This window comes from Sciurus vulgaris, assembly GCF_902686455.1.
Source record: "Sciurus vulgaris genome assembly, chromosome: 6".
NCBI lineage: Eukaryota > Metazoa > Chordata > Mammalia > Rodentia > Sciuridae > Sciurus > Sciurus vulgaris.
Window position 1 is genome coordinate 127,986,501 of NC_136466.1, and position 16,202 is coordinate 128,002,702.

Here is a 16,202-nt window from a genome sequence, read left to right on the forward strand (position 1 = left end):
TACCAAACAAACAAACAAACCAAAAAAATAAAAACAAACAAACAGAAGAAAACAGTGTTGAAATGACAAAGTATATCCCGTGCTTTGGCATAAACTAGAAGTTTGATTCTGAAAGAACCAGATGGTCCTTGTGTCTCAAGTTTGAATGACATACTACACAACTGTGGTTAATGTAGTAATGTAGTTGGTTTTTCCTTGTGCAATTTTCATGTTCAGCAATGGGTGTTATTTTATTGGTGGAAGAACATGAGGATTGTTACTCATAAATTTTTTTTTCCCATATGGGGGATTGAGCCCAGATCCACTGTACCACTGAGTTATATCCAAAGACCTTTTAAAAAAAATATTTTTGAGCCTTACTAAGTTGCTGAGTCTGGCTTTGAATTTGTGATTCTTCTGCTTCTGCCAGGTGATTCACTGGGAGTATTCCAGATGTGTGCCATAGTGCCCGGATCATAAATACATTTTTGTTTTATCGTATTAGAATGTACTAATGTACATCTTGTTTTATCGTATTAGAATGTACTGCACTAATGTTGACCTATTCTTATGCATATATTTTAAACATGGGTAAATCAAATCAGTTACCATGTTGGGTGCACTTATTAAGTACCTAACTTGTAATCTAGTTAGAAAGACAGTACTAACTCACATGAAACTGATACCAACATGCCAGTGTGGAATATAAACACTGAACCATGGAGTATGAGCTATAGTGGGCTCAGTGAGCTCTACAGCTGTCTAGGAAGATGCTATGGAGATATTTAGATTTCAGTGGGGTCTTCAAAGATGGGTAGTATTTGTAAGGGTGGAGGGGAGAAAGAGAAATTTTGGTACTGTTAACAGCATGAGCAAAGAAAAGATATTGGTAATTAATGATGATTAATTGCAATGAAGAGGCTACATTGGGGATTGGAATGTATGCAGATCATGGAGAAATTAAAAAGTCAGGTATAGAAACCTAGACTTGTCTGGGGAGCTGTTGACCAGGAAAAATATAAAGGAAGGTTCATGGCAGAGTATACAGAAAGCAATTAGCAGGAGAGAGCTACTAAAGAGTAAGGGTCTATTTACCTTCTATGAGTAAAAATACTTGGCAAGATGGATGAATTTAAGATGATTCCATGTTTTTGAAGCAGGAGAGGGTAGTGTCGCTGAAAGGGTAGAGGGAGGGGCTCAGGAGGTTGGTGGGGACTGTTCTTGGAATGTCGCATTAGAGGAGGCAGCAGCATGAGAAATGAAGTTGGAAGAGAGAATGAACTAGCATACAAGTCAGATAATTAAGGTCGAAGGCAAGTGCCAGTGTGGGGGAATGAGGAACAGAGAGAAGAATAGAAAGAAACATCTACAGAGAAGAATGAGTAGAAAGAAGCAAAATCACTAAAGGGAGCACATTTCTATCCTCCTTCTCTTGTAGTTCCTTCTCCAAGAGAATTTGTTGTCAGGATCACCTAAGGAGGATAAATTTTCAAGAAATGTTGAACCACAACATTATAAAATGAAACACCCACTTCCATTCCCATTTTTCCTTCAAGCCATAACCCCTTTCTTTTCTCCCCTCAGAGCAAAATTTGTCAAAAGGTGTTTATACTGTTTCCCATTTCTCTACATTGTCCTGAGCCCACTGTAGCCAGGTTTTAAATCTCACTATTATACTGAAACTGCTATTCCAAATATCACAAAAGAACCCATCCTTGGTAAGTCCACCAGTTACTTCTTAGAGCTCACTGCACCCTATTATCCACAACTGAGACAGTTGATCAGTGCCTCCTCTTTGATATTCCTCTCTCTTGGGTTGCCCCTAGGTTTTTCAATACCTTTACTTTATTTATTTTTTATGTGGTACTGAGGATCAAACCCAGTACCTCACATGTGCTAGGCAAGCACTTTACCACTGAGCCACAACCCTAGTTCCTTTATTCTGTTTTTAATTGACACATAAAATTCCTAGTTTTATGTTTGGTCTTTTTTGTCTCCCTTCCCTTCTCTTCCCTTCCCTTCCCTCCTTTCTCTCTCTCTCTCTCTCTCTCTCTCTTTCTTCTGTCTCCCTAAACTCTAAATGTTGGAGTGCCCAAGGCTCATTTCTTAGACATCTTTTCTACTTGTATTTTTACTGATTTATTATCTTTTTGGGCTACTTTTCTTTGCATTGTGGTTTTAGTTGTCGCTGGAGGAATCACAGTGTAGTCTAAACTTTCTCAAGTCTACTTATAGTTACTATTGTACACTTATTGCAAGATGCATATAAAGATCTTGCAGTCACACAGGTCTCTCCTACTTCCACTTTTCTAGGTTACTGTAGTTGTCATGTATTTTACACTTATATCCACTGAAAACCTCACTTTATAACTTTCACTTTAAACAGTAAAAATTTAAAAAGTATTTTAAATTTCTTAAGAGGGAAAAATATTTACCGATTCCAATGTTCTTCATTCTTGAAGATTCAAGTTGGAAGATTTTCCTTCCAACATTTTAAAGATGTTGTTCTATTGACTTCCAGTTTCCATGGCTTCTGATGAGAACTCATGGTCGCTTAAAGCCTTGTTCTCCTGCTTTCAAGGTTTGGTTCCAACTTCACAGATCTTAGATAATATTCCACAAGATCCTGGGGCTTCATTCATTTTTTTGCCTTTTCATTTGATTGATTTATGTTGGTCTGTATTTAAATCCACTCACTCTTTCCTCTGTCATTTCCATTTTGCTAATGAGCTTGTTCAAGGAATTTTTCAGATGTTATATTTTTCAGTTTTAAAATTTCTATTTTATGGTTTTTGTATCTTCCATTTCTATTGTTTTGCTTAATAGTTTAGATTTTCTTTATATAGAAAACTATTTTTCTATTTTTCTGCTGAGGTTTTCTGTCTTCATCAATTTCAATGTGTGTTACTTTATGTAAAATATAATAGCTGCTTTAGTGTCTTTGTCTGATAATTGTTCTTTCTTGGAGTTTTCCTCTATTGATTATGCTTCTCCTTTGTATGTGTCCAGTAATTTTAAATTATGTCCTGGACATTAAACATGTTATGTATTGTGTAGAATGTTGATGTCTTGTCATAGTTAGGTCTACACCTTAAAGTTTATCTTGCCATCTATGAGTTGTAGTATAAATCTCAGATCAGTTTCTTAAGCATTGACTGTGCTGGTTTGGGTCTGCCTTCACATGTGAACCTGAGTCTAGGTTGAGACTTCTATGGATGTTTCAAATCTCTGCTCAGTTCTGAAAGTCTCTGCTGGGCTATGTTGAGTTTCCCCTGTACTTGCATGACTTAGGGGTTAGAGTGAGGTGTCTGTGAGTTCATATACTCACAGCTGGAGGGCATTTTTCTCTGGTTCTCTTCCCTCTAGAACTTCCCCTCACCCTTTGGCCTCCCTAAACTCCTTTCCCTGATTTCCCTGACAAGAAAGATAGTAGGCTCTCTATCAGAGTCTTTGCTGCAGGTGGTGCTCCATGACTCTAGAGCATCTGCCCTCAGGTCAAAGCCAGGTAAGGAAAAATGTGGGACACTCTCCCTTGGGTAGGTTCTCTAAGGTTTGACTCCCTTACTTAGTTTACCTGATTTTACTTCCTTTGTAAGGTCCTCAGGTGTTTGTGTTTTACATTTTGTCCAGAGTTCATAGTTGTTTTAATGGGAGGGATATTGTAGGGGGCTTAGTCCGCTGTAATGGAACTGGCGTGCTTCATAGCTTTGTACTGATAATGTATTGGGCAGGGTAAGAGTTTCTACCTTAAAAGAAATAAGAACACATTTAAATAAATGGTCATAAAAATATAGTTTCTTTTAGCAGTCAGAGTTCTTGTTAGTAAGAGCTGGAGGATGCTGCAGAGAACTTACAGGTGCCACAAACGAGCCACCATCTCATCTAGATGTACTTCAGTCGCTGGTGAATTTGGTTAGAAATGATAATTGCATTTCCCACATAGATATCCTAGGTTCAGGGATTACTCCATAATAATTGTATGCTTTCAATTTTTAGTTATGTGTTAGAATGTGTACTAATGTGTACTAATAATGGTAGATGAAGTTCTTTAAATGCCTCTAAATTGGTATGTTTGAGCATAAGTGATAAGTGTTATTGCTTATTAGACAGTAAGCCTTTGTGTGTGTGTGTGTGTGTAATTTTTAACATTATTTTGTATTGGTGCATAACAGTTGTATATAATGGTGGGATGGTGGGATTTGTTGTTACATAGTCATACATGCACACAGTATAATACTATCATTTGGCCATTATCACTCCCTGCACTACAGGAAGTCTTGAATCAAATTCTATTCCAGTTGTTATTTTTGAACTTCTAATAATCTGCTTGGATATATGATTTTGTTTTCTGACCAACCATGGAGAAGATCTTAATATTTCTTCCCTAACCTATAAATAAAATTGTTTATTTGAAAATTTTTTCTTTGGCTGTATAATCACCCTAATTTTAAGTGCTTTTCTTTTCTTTCTTTCTTGTTTTTTTTTTTTTTTTTTTAATAGATCTGAATATCCTGGACTGGAGTTTTAAAAATGTTGTTGCTATAGCCCTTGGATCTGCTGTGTACATCTGGAATGGGGAAAATCACAATGGAGTTGAGAACATAGACTTGAGTCTTACTTGCAATTATGTATCTTCTGTATCCTGGATAAAAGAGGGAACGTGCCTGGCAGTTGGCACCAGTGAGGGAGAAGTGCAAGTACGGGATAGTTTCTCTTCTCGTAAAGTTCTTGTGTGATTACCAGATAACTAAAATCCACTTTTAACAGCATGTCACTGGTGTATAGAGAAACCAGCTTATGGTGGCACTTAGGGATGTGGGAATCAAGAGGAGGTACTATTCTGATTTTTTTTCCTTTTTTCGCTGAATGGCATTTCATGAGTATTTAAGGATACTCTGCTTAGTTTCCTCCACAATCTTTCTGTCTTTTTTAATTTATTGTTGTTTTTGAAAAATACTTTCTTTCAAACTGAAGTTGGGCTTGTAGACTCCTTTGTTTCAGAACTTTGGAGAGAGAAAGCCCTTCCACTTCTTTTTCACCTGAAGCTGTGGTTTGGAGTAGAGCTATGTGAAATGAATGAATTTTTTTTTTTTTTCTGATAGGCTAAGATGAGAATTTATTAGGTTTTCATCAATTTAATTTTTCATGTATCATTCTTATTGTTTATTAGCAATGGCTTACACGATGCTGCCCATGTGCTAGGTGATCTAGGAGGGCCACAGAGGGCTTACCTTGCTCCTCATCTCTGCAATGATAGAGGATGCTGTGGAGGTCTTGTCACGATTTCTTACTTCAAAGTTGTCCTTCCTCATATGGGTCACAGTATCATCAGTAGAAAAGGAGTCTCTTAGCAGTAAATTGAATTTCTGACTCTAGTAGGTATTCAGGCACCAAAATTTTATTTATACTATTAATCAAAAACTTCAGATTTTGGAGAATTTGGATTTTGGATTTTTGGATTTGGGATCCTCAGGTGGTAAAATTCTATGTTCAACCTGTGTATTTTTTTGGTAACTGAAGGTGGATTCCCAAGTTTGGAAGTCCCACAGTTTAGTAGAAGCTGGGAGTATGATGATTATGGATCCTTGGTTGTACATTAAGTTTATTCAGGAAGTTTTAAAAATAAAGGCCATATCCCTATGCCCTACTCCACCCATTAAATCAGAAGTGCCAGCATCCAGAATATTTAACAAAATCCACAGGTGGTCCTCGCATGCAGTCAGAGCTGAGAACTGCTGGTTAGAGTTAGGGTGCTGAATTTCACTTATCTGATGACAGACTGACTGTGTTGAGAGTAATGGGCTGTCGGGTCTTTAAGAAGACAGTAGGCTGCAAGAAAGTCAATGCTGTGTAACTCTGGTCATTCATTTTTTTCAGTTATGGGATGTGGTAGCTAAAAAACGACTGAGAAATATGCTTGGTCACTTGTCAGTAGTTGGGGCCCTGAGCTGGAATCATTGTCTTCTCAGCAGGTAAGAAGTGTCTTATTTGAGTCAGCTGTGTTTATATCACCAATTGATTACGGGGACTGAGTGAAGAGAACCCTAACCAAATGGAACAAAATGAGACATTAGGCTTTTTATCAGTTCTGATTCCACCCTTTCAGGTAAAGTCAACAGAGACTGAGTTGGAAAGAACCTCACAGATGACCCTGTTCAGTGGTTCTCAAACTTGAGTGTGCATCAGAATCACCTAGAGGGCTTCTTAAAACACTGATTACTTGATTACTCGATTACTCGTTTCACTACAGGAATTCCTCATTCATTAGCTATTAGAGGGGACTGATCATTTACATTTCTAGTTCCCCAAGTAATGCTGATGATGCATCATTTTGGGAACTGCTGATGTAGTCTCATTGCTGATTTTTAACTAGAAGAGTAAAGTGACTTGTTCCTATGGAATAGAGCTTAAATATATTTGCTTTTAACAGTAGCCATTCATTTCTGTACATATTTCCCAAGGTAGACTTAAGTTACAAAGCCTTTAACAATTTAAGTAGCTGTTGTAGTCAGTTCAATTCCATACTCAAGTTCCTTTTGTAGTCTTCATTGTTAAAGATTAGTTTCATTATTCATAAAGAGCATAAATAGATTCTTTCTTATAATGATAGCAAATATTTTGGACTTCTCTGTGCCAGGCACTGTGCTACATTTTTAATGTGTGAAATCTTGATTTAATCCTTATAACAATATAAGGTGGTTTCTTTTTCTTTCTTTCTTTTTTTTTTTTTTTTTTTTTTGGTACTAGGGATTAAACCCAGAGGCACTTAACCACCAAGCCATGTACCCAATCCCTTTTAAAAAATATATTTTATTTAGAGACAAGGTCTTGCTGAGTTGCACAGAGTCTCACTAAATTGCTGAGGCTGGCTTTGGACTTGTGATCCTCCTGCCTCAGCCTCCCAAGCTAGTGGGATTACAGGTGTGCACCATCACTCCCAGCTATAAATTGGTTTCTAATCCCTATTTTTTTAGTTGAATAAGCTGAGACACTGGATGGAAGTAACATATTTAGTATGGGACAGAGTTGGGGTTTGAATCCACTTATTGATTCCAGAGCCCACACTGTAAATAAGAATGCTATTCAGTGTTGTGCCTAAATAAATTTTAAAGAGTAACATTGGGATTTGAGAAAATTTCAAATATAATTGTAGGGACTTATTTTCCTGCTCCTAAGAGATCATAAAATTGGCCTTGAAAGAGTTCATTATCTTTGAAAAAGTGGTATGATCTTTGTCATTATTTGGATCTAACTCACTGGGAATATGTACTTTATCCACTGATTTTGAATCTTTGCAGTTTATAGTGACATTGTTAGTTTTAAATTCCATTTAATTTTAGTAGCATTGTCAAAACTAAGAGTAGATCTATTGATAAGTAGGAATATATGTTTTAGAAAAAGGAAATAATAAAATTTTATGCCTAATGCTTTACTATAAATATATACTAAAACCACTTTGCTAAGATAGAATGAAATATTCTGAGTTTCAGAAAAGTAATACTTCCTAGCTCCAGTATATAAATTACTTCCTGGGAAGATTCAGTAGCCTAAATTTATCTTTTCCATGGCTGCCTACATTATGTTAAAACCATTAGAGACATCTATCAAAAGATACTTTTGATGCCAGTGAAACTTTGCCAGTCAAACCTATTTCACTTGTGAAAAGAATCATTGGGACAGACTATTTCATCTTTATTAAGCCAAAGAATTTCCATCTCTGTTTGGAACAGTCCTAAAGGGTCTTTCAGTAGTTTTACTTTGAACTATGCCTTCCTTCATGTTTTAAATGCTTATGTAACATCAGGGCTTGATTTTTCTGTCATGTAAACCTGCTACTTTACCTCCCATGCAGTGGGTCAAGACTGGGGCGTGTTTATCATCACGATGTTCGTGTAGCCCAGCATCATGTTGGAACACTTTGCCACAAGCGAGCTGTGTGTGCTCTGAAATGGTCCCTGGATGGCAGGTTGCTTTCTAGCGGCTGTAGCGACGGGCTGCTGACGATATGGCCCCATGATCCAGGTGCCAGTGCACGGGGCCAACCACTGAAAGTAATGCCTCAGTCTACAGCAGTCAAGGTAAAAAATCCAACACCATTCCTTTAAATATAAAAAAATAAAAAACCATTAAGCCAATACTTTGAAATTTTTTTCTTCTTCCAGAATTTGTTTTGGATTTTGTCATCACTCTCCTGAAAGACAATGCTATTTATATTTCTCATATATCAGCCTTTTTGGTTGTAGGTGACTGAAACCAAAGTCAAGCTCAAGCATAAGTAAAAAAGCAAATTTATTTTCTCATGTAACTGTGAAGTCCTGGATACATGCAGCTCTTTCAAATCTTGGTTGGATCTAAGATAATCTTGAGCATTGTCATCTGAGTCCTTACTTTTTGGTTCTTGGATCTGCTTGTCTCTGTTTAGTTCCAGTTTTTCTTCAGCCTCTGTTTTGTGGGCGACCTGGTTTTTGCAGTTTCTGGCTCAGGTTCTCCCACATGGGCTCTGGATAAGCCACCTTTCCTGTGACTCCAGTGGAAAAATGCCAGGGAAGACTCTGGGCTGCCTTTGATCACCTTCTCATGTCTAAGTTGGGACTAGGCCTTAAAAAGAGCTTCTTGAATATTCAACTTAGTTTTCATAGAAATGACAATTATCTTTAATTACCAAATAAAGTAGGTGATTTACTAACATATTTCCATATGACAATTAAATCACACAAATATGACAAGCTCCCCTGTCATAGACAGGTTTGGAAAAATACAGTAGACTGGATACACTTATGACCTTATCAGTGGTAACAGGGGTATGGAGCATTCTAGAGAATAAACTACAAGCTTGTCAAAGGTAGGAATAAATACCTTTTATAAAAGTTATGGAGAACTTTGTAAATTTAGCAAGTTGGTGAAATGCAGACTGGTGAAGAGAACATCTACTGTATACTTAGATGGGTGTCTTTGAAAAATGTAAACAAATTTATAAGAAAAACATTTAGGTACAGGTATTTAGATGGACAAAAGAAAAAGTAATTCATGCTAGAGGAACACAATTGCTCAGGAAGAAACTCATTATGGTTAATAAGAAGAGAAATGCAAAATAAATCTCCCTTATCTGTTTCATAATTATTAGATATAAGGTAATAATTTAAAATCCAACTAACGTTTAACCAGGAAGAATTAGTATACTCATTTGATGTTGGTATTGCTAAAAGTTGTAACTCTTTGGAAAACATTTTGTTAATACTTTTGAATCTTGGAATTTACCTAAAAATGTCAGAAACAAAAGACATATGAACTACATTACATTAAAAAAAATAGCAAACAACAAATGAAACACACAAAAACAACAATAAAAAAAATCCCACTCTTCTTTAAAAAAATCAGCACAACCCTATAAAACCAAACCAAAATAAAATAAAAAACCAACCTGGGTCCAGCATTAGAAGGACAATAATCAGTGTATAGGATTGAGTAGAATGAGATTATTAGAATAATTATGAAAAGTATGTTAAAACATGGAAAACTATTTATCAAATAAACAACATAAAAATAAAATAGCATAAACCCAAAGTTTGTTACTTTATAAAATATTTTCATGTATAAAAGGTAATATGCAAAAATGAGATTAGTTATAAGATGATTGATAAAGATATGTAGATAAATATAACTATAATATTTATTAAATTTTAAAGTTATTGTTACTAGTCATATCAATAATCAATATAAATGTGAGATACCAAATCCTATTTTTCAGAGTTAATTATAGCCATTTATAAAATAAATTTTCTTTTCTGAAATGTATTAGGATTTGAAATGCATTTTGAGATTTTTGGGTTGGGAGGGATCTGACCACTACCTGGAACCCAAGGATTCAGGTAAACAAACCAGGGAAAGACTGCATTTCAGAACCACATTCTAGGGGCACACATGATCTACTCCATTAGCAGATTTTTGCCCCATAGGATGTGTTGCATGTAGTTTTTCCCACATGTTATCAATGTAATCTTTCTATGGTAAAAATATCCGTGACTGTTAGCATAATTTGAGGAAGAGTCCTAATGGGTGCCTTCTCTTTCAGAAGTGACTTTTAGTGCCTGAGAAGTAACCTCTGGAGGGTGCTGTTTCTCCTGCCTTTTGGTGGGAGGACCAGGAGAGCAGCTATGGCTGCAGACCCCTGGGGCCTGACCTGTCTGTGCTATTATTCAAAACTTTAAAGGCCATGGATTGGTGTCCCTGGCAGTCTGAGGTCCTTGCTGTTGGAGGAGGAATGAAAGATGGAAGCCTGCATATCTTGGATATAAATACTGGGGAAAGCATCCAGACCCCAAGCACAAAATCACAGGTAAAAATCTCCTCTGGAGGTCACTTTCAACCCAATCATCTTGAATCTGGTGAAAATAATTTTTGATAGAGCATAGAACCCAAACATACTTCTCCTTACCTACTGAGTCCATAGGAACTTTGAGTCTTCGAGAGTTTCTTTTTAGTATAACCTCCTAATCAGTAAGTACAAAGTTAGTTTAATTCATTATTTTTTTCTTTTCTCACTGCTGGCACCCCCGCTCCCCCACCCCCTACATTTCCCTTCTTTTTCACTGCTGCTTTGTGAAACTTGACAGTAGTCTGGCTCTTCCTGGGCAGTGATCCTGGTTCATGTAAATTCGTCAGTTCATTGTGCCTAAACCGATTTATACACTTGGTCCTTGGTTGCCTTGTGCTAAACTTTCTTCGAACTAATACAATTCCTGTAATATCCTCACACCATCTGTGAATGGATGATGGGTGGTAGACAGAGCACACTGTCTAAAATCAACTAAAGTACATTCAAAGTGAATCAGAAGCGGCTAAAATTTTATGGTCATCATTACAGATTTGTTCCCTAATCTGGCTACCTAAAACAAAAGAGATTGCAACAGGCCAAGGTACTCCTAAGAATGATGTGACTCTGTGGACCTATCCCACTCTGTCCAGGTCAGGTGGGTTTTTTGGTAAGTGAATGGGCCAGTAAATGCTGTGTACCTATGGCAAAGTGAGTTATCATTGGTGGAAAAAGCCCCGATTGAAGGATTTTTCTCCTTCTGACTTGTCAATGTAAATATTTCAAAAGGGGAAAAAGTCCTACACCTACCCCACCTTAGAGAGTGTATAGATTAGTGTTTCTGAACTTAATTATGATTATTAATCATTTGAAATTGTCAAGACTTCTCCTTTTTGTGTCTGTGTATGGTTTATATGTTTAGCACCATAATATCTTATTGAAGAAAGCACAGCAGTGTGGAATCAAGGAAATCTGAAAGAGTGAGACATTGATATATGCAGGGAGACCACTAAAGCTCATGAGGCTTCCTCTGTGAACATCTGTCCTTTCAAGGCAGACTGCTATTTTTTTTTGTTGTTGTTGTTGTTGTTTTAACTTTTTTAATCTTGGTGCTGGGATTTGAACCCATGGTTTTGGTGTATACTAAGCATGTGTTCTACCTCTGAGCCAAACCCCCAGACCCAGACCTTTATTCTTTCTCAATTTAGTTCTACAAACTTTTTTTATTGGGTCTCTTTTTTCCCCTCTGTAGTATGATGACTTTAATTCTTTAGGATAAGTACAAAGGAGTGGTATAGCTAGATCATATGGTGGTTCCATTCCTAGCCTTTAGAGGAACCTCCATGCTGATTTTTATAGTGATTGTACTAATTTACAATCCCACCAACGGTGTAAAAGTGTTTCTTTTCCCCCACATCTTCCCCAGCATTTATTATTATTTGTATTCTTGATGACTGCCTTACTGGGTCTTTTTCGAGAGACAGACCTATGATGGAGGAAAGAACCAGGCCCTGTCCTCAGGGTGTTGAATCTGGATTGTTAAAGTGGGCTCAGGGGAAGTAGGTATCTTCTTCTACCCAGCCCTGGGAGACAGGAAGACAAAAGTGGAGGCTGAAGAAGGGACAGAGCACTGGTTCTTCTAGAACTCTTAGGGCGTACCTCATCTTCTTCCTCTCTCCACTCAACCTTGCCTCTTGGTCAATCCTACTGCATGCCACGTGCTTTGTGGGATGCAGAGGATACACAAGTAAAGGAGACATACAGTATAGGCTCTCATGGAACCTGTACTTTAGTGGAAGGAGACATATAGAAAACAAATATATGCAAAATTAGATAGTACTAGTACCACACCTCTCTTTGGAGATTCTGAGAATGTTATTTGGCAATAACAAAATGTCCTTATCAGATAGACTTCCTGCCTCTGCTGGTCAGCCCTGCAGACCTCTGGTTAACCTCAAAATGAACATTATATTCTTTAGTTCTCACACTGTGTGGTCTGATAAACAAGAAGGGCAACTTTTGACAGAGCCACTTTGGTGACCAGGTACAAATGTAGGAGTTGAATGAATTGATCCCTTCCGTATTTTAAATCATAAGATATGCAATTACCTGGGCCTGTTCAGAGAAATATTTCCAATAAAGCCTTAAAACCAGGTTCTTTACAGTTCCGGTAGCTGATCGGGCCTTAGCTAGGTGGAAGTATGGGATAGATCCTTGAATCAATTTGCCTATTCTTGGAATAAAAATTACATACAGGTGCATTTCCTTGTTTTTTTTTTTTTTTTTTTTTTTTTGGCTTTAACAAACTGTTGAGTATGTTAGTTTTAACTCCTTGAGATTTCTTTTACTAATATCAGAAAGAACTCCAAATAGTTTGTTTAACCTTTTCTTCTCCTAAAGCATTGGTGGTGGTTGAATATGTGATTACTTTTGAGTTCTGAGTCACTAATTTTCATGCCTAACCTGGTTCTTCTTTTTACATGGAATATTTCCCAAAAGTGTCTCGCAGAATGATTGTTACACAAACATGCACATAGTCAGATGAGTTTGGAATTCTGGGTTAAACGAGAAAACTTCTTTCCTAAGGATGTCTCAAAGTCTTGGGTATATCATATGTACTATGATTCTTTCAGAGGAGGTTCTGGTATTTTTTACAAATAAAATTGGGGAGCATCCTGAGGAACTTGTTCCATGAACCACTCTAAGAATCACATCCTTCTGGCGTGGAACTTCTCTGGCGTTTAATTTCCGTGTATTTTCATCTTGAGTCCATGAGTGAGACCTGGATCAGGGACTTCTAAGCTAGGGGGTTGTGAATCACTGGACTATGAATGTAATAATGCCAGAATCAAAAAATGAAAAAGAATACTATAAAATAGAATATGATAATATAAACAGAATGGAAAAAAGTAGAAAAATAGGTGTTGGTTTGTGAAACTTTTGTTTTAGATGTGCATTAAATATACACATATGTAGGATTGCTGCATGTAATGTAATTCTGACTGTGGGTTGTGGTCAGGGAGGAAAAAAGTTATTCACGCCTTTACTAAGCCTCACCCTGTTAACCACAGTCATGATTCTCTAGGGGGTAATTTTAAAGAGGCCCCACTCACCTGCCTACAGGAGAAAGATAATTTATAATTGTTCCTACCTACAAAATAATTGTAACTCCTGAGCTTTCAAACAGGAGTAGTCAGTTTCTAGTTCAGGGTGAGACCTGGCCTTTGGTTTCTGCAATCCATAGCAAATGTGCCAGTATGTTGTCTCATTTATGACCACAACTACATGAAAAAAAACAACATTTCAAGGCTTCTAGTGACAGTATTCTTAGAACTTGGGAGGTAAGCACTAAAAGAGGATCTTCATCTTAGATAAAGATGGCATTTCCAAACTATCCAGTAAGTAGATAGATGTAATTACTGTGAGTTCATCCTAGATTATACAGGTGGACCCTAAATCAAATAATAAGTGTTCTTATAAGAGAAATAGAGGACAGACACACAGAAGAAGAATGACATGAACTCGGAGGCAGAGACTGGAGCAATGTGGCCACAAATCAGGGATTGCCAACGGCTGCCAGAAACTAAGAATGCCAAGGCACAGAAGCTGCCTTCCAGCCCTTGAGGGAGTGCAGCCTGCTGACCCCTGTCTGTCAGACTTTCCATCTCCAGACTGTGAGAGGATCAGTTTCTCTTGTTCTCAGCCACACAGTTTGTGGCCATTCATTATGGTAGCCACAGGACACTGATAACCAGGGAGGACCACTAGAGGAGAAATGCTTGTCAAAACCTTAGACACTTGGAGCTACCTCTGAGTCAGACCTGGCTGGTGTTTCCTAGCATGCCTTGGCAGGAGCCAGCTCTGAATGGTGGAATGTATGACCCCACCTGAGGCTGCCTACAGTCTTTAGCAACAGCCCCAGACACGTAGAATATGAACTGTTCTTCTTCCCCCAGGTCACAGAGGCAGAGTGCTGCACCTGGCTTTGAGTCCAGACCAGACCCGGGTGTTATCTGCTGCAGCTGATGGGATGGCCTCCATGTGGAAGTGCTGCCAGTAATCCAGCCCCTCCTAAATGCAGTTTCTTCCATTTTAAGTGAGGTAGTGATACTGACTTTTCTTCTCCATGTGATTGTTATGAGTATCCAATTAGATGAGGTGCTCTTCCCAGTGTAAATACCAGCCCCTCTGACCTCTCTCTGGCTACTTTATTAGCCCTGCTTCTTCCTTCGAATCTCCTAGAGATCATCTTGATCTCTTCTCTCTGCTTCCTTCTCCCTCCTTCCTTCTCTTCTCTCCTCTTCCCCCACTTCCTCCCTCTCTTCCTTCTCTTTATCTCTTCCTTTTTAAAGATCTATTTTCACTGCTGAAGTCAGAATAATATCTATAGCAAAACTTTGTTCTTTTCTACCTGACTTTTCCATTAAGTTCCAACCTCATATTTCTTATTGCCTCTAGATATTTCCCTTTGGAGATCCCTTTCCATCTTTAGCTCAAACTCAATTCATTGAAAACATAACTCACTTACTTGAAAAACTCTTATTAAAATTCTCCTACAAGCTATGTGTTATATTAAGTGTGCATATTGTTTCCTTTAAAATAGCTCTTCTGTAGCATTTCCTTTTTCTCCATGTCTTAGTCTGGTTTCTGCTGCTATAACAGAATACAAGAAACTGGATAACTTATAAACAATAGAAGTTCATCTAACTTATGGTTTTGGGGGCTGGGAGGTCCAAATTCATGGCACTGCCATCTGGTAAGGGCCTTTGTATGATTATCCAATCACCTTTTATTAGGCCATAGCTCCCAACCCAGTTGAATTGGAGATTTCCAACATATGAATTTTGGGGACATTCAAACCATAGCACCCTCTGAATGGTTTCATCTTCTGATCACCCAGCCTCTTGAGTTTTCTGCTCCGTTCTTCCTTGGTTTACCCCTTGCTCTTGTTCATTTCACCTTGTCAAGTCGGAATACCTGCTCGCCTGTCTTGCCGTGTCCCCATCTCTTAGCTGAGGCCATCAATTCAGAAAATGCCAGTAAGGGGCAATGGGGGATTGAAAAAAGACAAACAGACACACATAGAGAGAGAAAAGGCTGGGGCAAGGTGGGACACTAACCTCTGATGGAGAAATAATGACCCAGAGCTAGTACAGTATGTTTATTATATAGATTTTCTCATCAAAAGGTTATTTATGGGAAAGTTTCAGCAAAGCAGGAAATCTGAAGGACATAGGACTGGAGAGACTTTAGGGTTATCTTGTTATGCTCAGAATTCCCTATCCCTGGGAGTTTGTGCCTGAGCTCAAGATCCAGACTGATACAGCTCTGCACCTTTGCACAGAGCCTCCTTGGGCTGGGTGTCACCATAGCAATGCACCATCTTGATCTGCTCCTTTGCACAGGAAGTTTCCAGTGTAGTGCAGCCAGGAGGCAGTTGGACAGACCATGATTCAAGTCACCACTCTCCACAAAGTCTGTTGTAATTGCCTCTGATGGAGTCTCCTGTTCCCACTGCTAGGTTAAAACTTCTAAAAGTACCATACTAATGCTGTCAGTCCCCTGCTCGTAAACTCTCAATGACACTCCATTACTTAAACCCTGACCTCAACTTCTGGAGTTCTGAGCCTAGGACCTGAAGTTAGGAGACTTATTCTTGCCTTGGCTGTGCCATAAGCCAATGATCTGACCTTGAATTGTTATAGCGTCAGCAAGAATAGGACCTTGGATCTGATGACTTCTAAGAAATTAGACATTCTCATCCTTGGCTGCATATTAGTATCATTGAGGAGCTTATATGAAGAATACTATGTGCTGGGTGTGGTGGCACATGCCTGTAATCCCAGCAACTCTAGAGATTGAGGCAGGAGGATCAAAAGTTCAAAGCTAGTCTCAGTAATTTGGTGAGGCC

At 38.1% G+C, this 16,202-nt stretch overlaps 1 protein-coding gene across 3 annotated transcripts in view; it reads left to right on the forward strand.

Annotated features, from left to right (window-relative positions):
- The window catches only part of CDC20B (cell division cycle 20B), a 62,946-nt gene that overhangs the window by 37,761 nt on the left and 8,983 nt on the right, over positions 1-16,202 (forward strand). For 2 of the 3 annotated variants that reach the window (XM_079145277.1, XM_079145279.1), the window contains exons 7-12: positions 4,480-4,676; positions 5,857-5,951; positions 7,832-8,057; positions 10,190-10,315; positions 10,844-10,961; positions 14,248-14,794. In XM_079145277.1, the coding sequence (XP_079001403.1) occupies positions 4,480-4,676; positions 5,857-5,951; positions 7,832-8,057; positions 10,190-10,315; positions 10,844-10,961; positions 14,248-14,351 (866 nt within the window). In that variant the 3' untranslated portion in view covers positions 14,352-14,794. Of the gene's footprint in view, positions 1-4,479; positions 4,677-5,856; positions 5,952-7,831; positions 8,058-10,189; positions 10,316-10,843; positions 10,962-14,247; positions 14,795-16,202 lie in introns of those variants that run through there. The other variant, XM_079145278.1, reaches the window with a different exon arrangement.